This window comes from Rhamphochromis sp. 'chilingali' (genome assembly GCF_963969265.1).
Source record: "Rhamphochromis sp. 'chilingali' genome assembly, chromosome: 18".
Taxonomy (NCBI): Eukaryota; Metazoa; Chordata; class Actinopteri; order Cichliformes; family Cichlidae; genus Rhamphochromis; species Rhamphochromis sp. 'chilingali'.
In genome coordinates this window covers 31,874,202-31,881,923 of record NC_137945.1, presented here as the reverse complement: position 1 = coordinate 31,881,923, position 7,722 = coordinate 31,874,202, and the positions used below count along the sequence as shown (strand labels likewise).

At 45.5% G+C, this 7,722-nt stretch overlaps 1 protein-coding gene across 1 annotated transcript in view; it reads left to right on the top strand.

Moving 5' to 3' along the window:
* The first annotated feature begins 1,771 nt into the window (after positions 1-1,771).
* The window catches only part of LOC308385558 (uncharacterized protein), a 96,201-nt gene continuing 90,250 nt past the window's right edge, over positions 1,772-7,722 (top strand). Inside the window, exon 1 of the mRNA XM_080864548.1 lies at positions 1,772-3,820. Coding sequence (XP_080720674.1) covers positions 1,910-3,820 — 1,911 coding nt within the window. The 5' untranslated portion in view covers positions 1,772-1,909. The remainder of the gene's footprint in view (positions 3,821-7,722) is intronic.

Sequence of the window (7,722 nt, the reverse complement as noted above, 5' to 3'; positions counted from 1 at the left end):
TCACACAATGAGCCTCTTGAAACCTCAAGGAAAGGACCACACTTTGATGAATTCAATTAAAAGCTTCTGCCATGATTGGAGTCACATTATTACAGTCACTTTGAGGCAGGAAATGTTAAAGCAATTATGTTAAACTCAAAAAAGAGAGAAAACCTGTGCTTGCTGAACGTCGTCTGGTGATTCAGATGACCTACATTTGTAATTACATGAGCATTGAGCCATTTCATTTCATGGCACTGTTCTCTCTGCTGCTTTAATGGCATGAATGTTCAGATGTTTTTACTGCTGCTGGAGCAAGCAGATAATTTGACTGATGAGAGTTATTCAAAAGCACTGGGTACGCTTCCTATTTCTGCTTGCATGTTGACTTTAAATTTCAAGCTGCCACTGTTCCTATTAAAAGATATCTGATGGCATTCATGGCATTGGTATTACTTTCACAGCTAATCTGCCAAACTGATAACATGAGGAAGTGAGTGTCTTATAGACAGAAAGCAAATGGGATGACACTAACAGACTCTCTATTTAATCAATGATCTGTACTATCTCAACCTTCTCATTCAAACTGCTGTTGCCTTGCCACCAACATAAATCAGATATATTTGCATAAACACCTTATCATTTAATTACAGCTGAGAATTCTCCAATCATACATTGAGATTATGCTTCTGTAGAGGCCACAGTGACCAAAATGATTAAAAACTGGAATCCAGACCATATGTATGAATATAGTATAAATATGTATGTATGCATATCTCCCTCTATATATTTATATATACTACCAGTCAAAGGTTTGGGGACAACTTCTCATTTAACTGTTTTTCTTTATTTCTACTACTTTTACATTGTAGATACATAATGAAGACATCAAATATATGAAGCGAGATATATGGAACAATGTAGCAAAGAAAGAACTGATAAATAACTCAGAATATGTCTTTAGATTCCTTAATGTAGCCTCCCTTTCCTTTGTTGACAGTGGTGCAAACCCTTCTCTCAATGAGCTTCATGATGTAGTCACGGGAAATGGTTTTCACCTCACAGGTGTGCCTGTCATGGTTCATTTGTGGAATTCGTGCCTTTTTAATGGGGTTGTGACCATCAGTTGTGTTGTGCAGGAGTCAGGTTGGTGCAGCCCGTTCTCACTCCCGAGGCGTAACATGTCAACGTTTTGTCACGTCCCGCGGCGTTCCTGAGGAACGCGAAAGGAGACCTTCGGCGTTCTTATGGTACGCGGCGGGTTATGGCTGGAATCCAGTGCAATGATGCTCCCGCGGTAATAGACGTTCCAGCCCTGTATTCCAGCCTTAAACCTAACCTTATCCCTAGCCCTAACCATAACCTTATTCCTGATCTTAGCCAGGACTATAATGATGTTAAATAGCGTGTTTCTAAGCGATTTGAAGAAAAAGAGCGAACATGTGTAGATGGAGTCCAGACGGTTCTCATATTTCCTCTTTTTTCCGAGGTCGTCATTTAGGAACGTGGTGGGTAGCCGAAAACGTAATATGTTGACGATTTGTCACCTAGCGTAAAATGTTACGCTTTGGGAGTGAGAACATGTTGTTTGGTGCACAGCTGACAGCCCTATTTGACAACTGTTAGAATGCATATTATGGCAAGAACCAATCAGCTAAGTAAAGAGGAATGACAGTCATTACTTCATCAGTCATTACTTTTATGTCCTTACTGGACATAAAAGACGGTCTTTCTTTTAACTTTCCGGAGTTCAAGTTTTGCAACACGGACGCTCCGTTTGCAGACCCCCCCATTCATCTCACCTGAGACGCCTTTGTTCTCTGGCCCTGGAGGCCGCAAACGCCGACGCAGAGGGAGAAGATCTGGCGTTCTGGTTCGACTGAGACGGCGCACTTACAGACCACCGTTACCCAGTTTATTACTGGCTAATATGCAGTCTCTGGAGAACAAGCTGTGCGAGCTTCGGGCACGGATCTCATTCCAGCGAGAGATGCGGGACTGCTGCGTGATCTGCCTCACAGAAACCTGGCTATCGGACAAAGTACCGGACTCCGCAATACAACTGCCGGGGTTCTCTGTGCACCGCGCGGACAGGTCACAGGATCTTACTGGGAAAAGCAGAGGCGGTGGTGTGTGTTTCATGATCAACAACAGCTGGTGTGATTATGCGAACGTGCACCCGGTCAAATCCTTCTGCTCACCGGACCTGGAGTACCTGATGATTAAGTGCCGGCCATTCTGGCTACCGAGGGAATTTACAGCAGTGATTATTACGGCCGTTTACATTCCCCCACAAGCCGACACTGACCGTGCACTCAGGGAACTGTACAGCGCGATCAGCAGCGAGGAAACCGCACACCCAGAGGCAGCGTTTATCACAGCCGGAGACTTTAATAAGGGAAACCTGAAGAAAGTCTCACCAAAACTCCATCAACACATCCTTTTCAACACATGTGGAAACCGGCTACTCGACCACTGTTACACCTCTTTCTGGGATGCGTACAAAGCCCTCCCCCGCGCCCCATTCGGCCAATCAGATCACTGCTCCATCCTGCTCCTGCCCGCCTACAGGCAGAAGCTGAAACAGGAAGCTCCAACCCGGAGGGCGGTGCACTGTTGGACGGACCAATCGGAGTCTGCGCTGCGGGACTGTTTTGATCACGCGGACTGGGAAATGTTTCACGTGGCCGCCAGAGACATTGATGAATACACAGACTCAGTCTGTGGATTTATCAGGAAATGCGTGGAAGATGTCGTCCCATCCAGAACAGTCAAATCCTTCCCAAATCAAAAACCCTGGATTAACGGAGATGTTCGCGCGGCACGGAACACCGCCTTTGCCTCCGTGAACACATCGGACTACAAACACGCACATTACCAACTCCGGAAGACGATCAAAGCAGCCAAACGTGAGTACAGGGACAGGGTGGAGCAACAGTTTGACAACCCTCGGAGTATGTGGCAGGGACTAAACACGATCACAGACTTTAGAGGGAAAACCAGCACACCGCAGACCACGGCCTCTCTATGTGAGGATCTAAACGTATTCTACGCTAGATTCGACACAGCGAACACCATGAGACCGGACAGTGTGCGCACCGCGGATGACGTCAGTGCGCACACTGTGTCTGAGGAGGATGTGCGGAAGTGCTTCAGGAAGGTGAACGCACGCAAAGCTACTGGTCCGGACGGGATTCCCGGCCGCATCCTCAGGTCATGCGCGGCTCAGCTGGCTGGAGTGTTCACGCACATCTTCAACCTTTCCCTCTCTCTGTCTGTAGTCCCAGCCTGCTTCAAAATGGCCACCATCGTCCCTGTACCCAAATCCTCCACCATCTCCTCATTGAACGACTGGCGACCTGTAGCCCTGACCCCCATCGTAAGCAAATGCTTCGAGAAGCTGGTCAGGGACTTCATCTGCTCTGCACTACCCGACTCACTGGACCCTCTACAGTTTGCATACCGCCACAACAGGTCCACTGATGATGCCATAGCCCTGACACTACACACTGCCCTGTCACACCTGGAGAAGAGAGACACGTATGTGAGGATGCTGTTTGTAGATTACAGCTCAGCATTCAATACCATCGTTCCCTCGAAGCTGGACAGGAAACTGCAGGATCTAGGACTGAGCAGCTCCCTCTGCAGCTGGATCCTTAGCTTCCTGTCTGACAGACGCCAGGTGGTCAGACTGGGCAGCATCACCTCATCCCCCATCACACTGAACACTGGTGCTCCACAGGGGTGTGTACTGAGCCCTCTCCTGTACTCACTCTACACCTACGACTGCACAGCCACTAACAGCTCCAACATCATTGTGAAGTTTGCGGATGACACTACAGTGGTGGGTCTTATCACCAACGGTGATGAGACGGCTTACAGGGAGGAGGTCAGCGCCCTGACCCACTGGTGTCAAGACAACCATCTCACCCTCAACGTCGCAAAGACAAAGGAGTTGATAGTGGACTTCCGGAGGTGCAGAGAAGTACACACCCCCATCACCATCAACGGCGCTGCTGTGGAGAGAGTGAGCAGCTTCCGGTTCCTTGGAGTACATCTGGCTGAGGATCTTACGTGGTCAGTACACACAAACAAAACAGTGAAGAAGGCGCAGCAGCGCCTCTTCTTTCTCAGGAGACTGAAAAGATTCGGCATGAGCCCCCCCGCATCCTCAGGACCTTCTATCACTGTGCCATTGAGAGCATCCTCACTGGATGCATCACCACCTGGTATGGCAACAGCACCGCCTACAACTGCAAAGCTCTCCAGCGAGTAGTGCGGTGCTCTGAACGGATAATTGGAGGTGAGCTTCCCTCCCTCCAAGACATCTACAGGAAGCGCTGCCTGAGGAAAGCGGGGAGGATCATCAAGGACTCCAGTCACCCCAGCCATAAACTGTTCAGACTACTTCCATCAGGAAGGAGGTTCTGCAGCATCCGGTCCCGTACCAGCAGACTGAGAGACAGCTTCTTCCACCAGGCCATCAGACTGCTGAACACGTCATAGACACCTCAGGTTCACTACTGGAACTTCAACATTATGCACTCCATACTGTACAGTAATGCCACTGTTTTGCACATATTCAACTCTGTATATTTTATATATTTTATTATTATTATTTATTTATTTTTTTTACTATTTAATTTGTAAAAATGTGTATACACACACACACACACACACACACACACACACACACGTAGGAAAATATTTAGTATACACATCCAGAAATGCATAAACTATTATATATTGTACATATATTTATTAGTTTCAGGTTGGCCATTCTTGTATTTTGCTCGTTTGTGTTGTTGTGTTTGCACATCTCTGTTGCTTGTGGGGCTCGCACACAAGAATTTCACTCGCATGTGCTGTGCCAGTGTGCCTGCACATGTGATGTGACAATAAAAGTGATTTGATTTGATTTGATTTGATCATTACTTTAAGAACTGAAGGTCAGTCAGTCTGGATAGTTACAAAAGCTTTGACTGTATCTCCAAGTGCAGCCACAAAAACCATCAAGCGCAAAGAGAAAATTGGCTTACATGAGGACTGCACCAGGAACGAAAACCAAGACTCACCTCTGCTGATGAGGATAGCCAGCCTCAGAGATTGCAAGTTGACAGCACCTCAGATAGAGTCCAGATAAATGCCACACAGAGTTCCAGTAACAGACACATCTCTACATCAAATGTTCAGAGGAGACTGTGTGAGTCAGTCCTTTATAGTTAAATAGCTACAGAGAAACCATGACTAAGGAAAAGCACCAAGCAGAAGAGATTGTTTTGGGGCCAAGAAACACAAGGAATGGACATTAGACCAGTGGAAATCTGTGCTTTGGTCTAATGAGTCCAAGTCTGAGATCTTTGGTTCCACCTGCTGTGTCTTTGTGTGATGCAGAAATGGTGAATGGATGGTCTCTAAGTGCATGGTTCCCACTGTGAAGTCGGAGGAGATGGTGTGGAGGTGCTTTGCTGGTGGCATGCCATCCCATCCGGTTTGTGTTTAGTTGGACCATCATTTTCAACACAACACTGACCCCAAACACACCTCCAGGCTATGTAAGGGCTATTTGACCAAGAAGCCTCCACAGTCATCTGACCTTAAAACAGTCGAGATGGTTTGGGATGAGATGGACCACAGAGTGAAGACAAAAAGGCCAACAAGTGCTCAGCATCTCTGGGAACTCCTTCAAAACCGTTGGAAAACCATTTCAGGTGACGACCTCATGAAGCTCATCGAGAGAATGCCAAGAGTGTGCAAACCAAAGGGTGGCTAAAATATAAAACATGTTTTGAGTTATTTATAATGCCTTCAGTGAGAATATACAATTTAAATAGTTCTGAAAATACAGAAAAAAACATTAAATGAGAAGGTGTCCACAAACTTTTGACTTAAAAAGATTCAGAAAATCAAAAGCATTCTAATTACACAACAGACTATGAATCTTGAGGATGAATTGAACAAGATTTAATGATAAACAGAATTCAGTCAAGCTTTTTGGTGATTGAACTCTAATGTCCCACCAAAATTTAACAGATTCTGACTTTTGGGAATTCTTGGGGGTGTGATTTTGTTTGTCAGTATTGTGTGTTCTCTCTGCTGCTTTAATGTTAATTGTGTGTGAGTATTTGGACAGCTGCTGGGTTGCCCCAGACCTGACAGTGGCCGGGACAGTTATGTTTACATATGTGTTGTTTTGCATCTCTGAGAATGGGATAAGGGAATTCTGTGTGATATCTGAATATAATGTCTAATCTGACTTTTTTTTCATTTTTCATTTTTTTTTATTTTTTGCCCCACAAATTCTGTTGCTTTTGTGTTCCCTCCCTTTTTTCTTCTCTTTTGTTTGTATGTTCTATAAACTTGGAAAAACTACAAAATAAAATGTTAGACAAAAAACAATTGATCGGATTCCGCGTGGAGAATTAGGCAGGAACCCCAGGAAGAGATGCTGTTTGACGTGATGAAGGCTTGGCTGGAGCTCTGAGTAACGTGGGAGAGGTGGAGATGGGGACAAGGCGGACTGCAGGAAGGAGTCTGCAAGTGAGAATGACAGATGAGAAGTGAGATTTAAAGTACATGGAGTGGAGGCTGATTGTCTTGAACAAGGTGGTCAGAAAGACGATTGGACTAGACCAGCGATGTCAACAATGTGCTTGACAGCATGGGAAACTGGAAGTGATGAAAACCACCATAGATAAGCCACCAAAAACCCAGGAGGAAGAGATATGTTTGATCTTCTTTATTGAACTTGTACATAAACTAACTTCATGCATTTCAGTAGGGACAGATTTTTTAACTGAACATGATTTATTTCTATACCGAGGTCAGACAGGAAATTTAGTGATTGAACTCTAATCTCAATCACAGATAATTCCTGGATTTTGGATCGTGGGAGTGGTGACAACAATTAGACAATTTCAGATTATATGCTACATGTCAATGGTAAATCTGCTCTCCATGTTGTTATTGCTGTGCTTTGACTTTCCTGCGTTGTCAACGGTTTACCTTGGACTGGGCTCAGAATTCTCATCTTACCTGTTTCAATCACCTAGTTTCTCAACACGGGTTGTTTCGATTCCTGTGGCTGAACATAACTTCCATGTTAAAAAACTTCCTGCCTGCCCCCCTGGACTCATTCACCTCCTGGAAAGGATTAAACTGGACAGATTCTTTCCAAACATTTCCACTCCGTAGGATGCTTGCCTGGCAGCCTCTCCCTATGAATCATTGTTCCCATTTCCCAAGTAAGCCGTTACCTTTACTATTTTTATATTGACAAAACTCACCTCTGTGGAGTTAGAGAACTTTTTTTCTACTCCCTAACATGGGCCCTGACAACTGAAACTGGGGAAAGTAGAGCATGCAGTAAGTCAGAGAGTTCGCAAAGGTCACAAGAGAGAAGACAGAGAGCTTGTATTAAAGGCTTGGTTGGAAAAGACAGCGCAGGATTGCAACCAATGGAAAGCCACCACTACCTATAAGCTGACTTACCAGGATTTTGAGCCACCTTTCTAACCTTTCTGCAGCTCCCTCCGCACCCTTGGCGTGGAAGAAGCACATCCACACTGTCGGCATGCCTCACCGCCGCCGGAACCTGCACTTTTGTTCAATGGAGCTGACACCAAGACTCCAGACCTAACTGCAGTGGTGAGTAAGCAGTTTCTTGAAACCAGCTCTCTAGGAAACCAAGGGAGCTGAGACTAAGACTATGTTGACATATGCTAAAGAGTCTATAGTCATTCC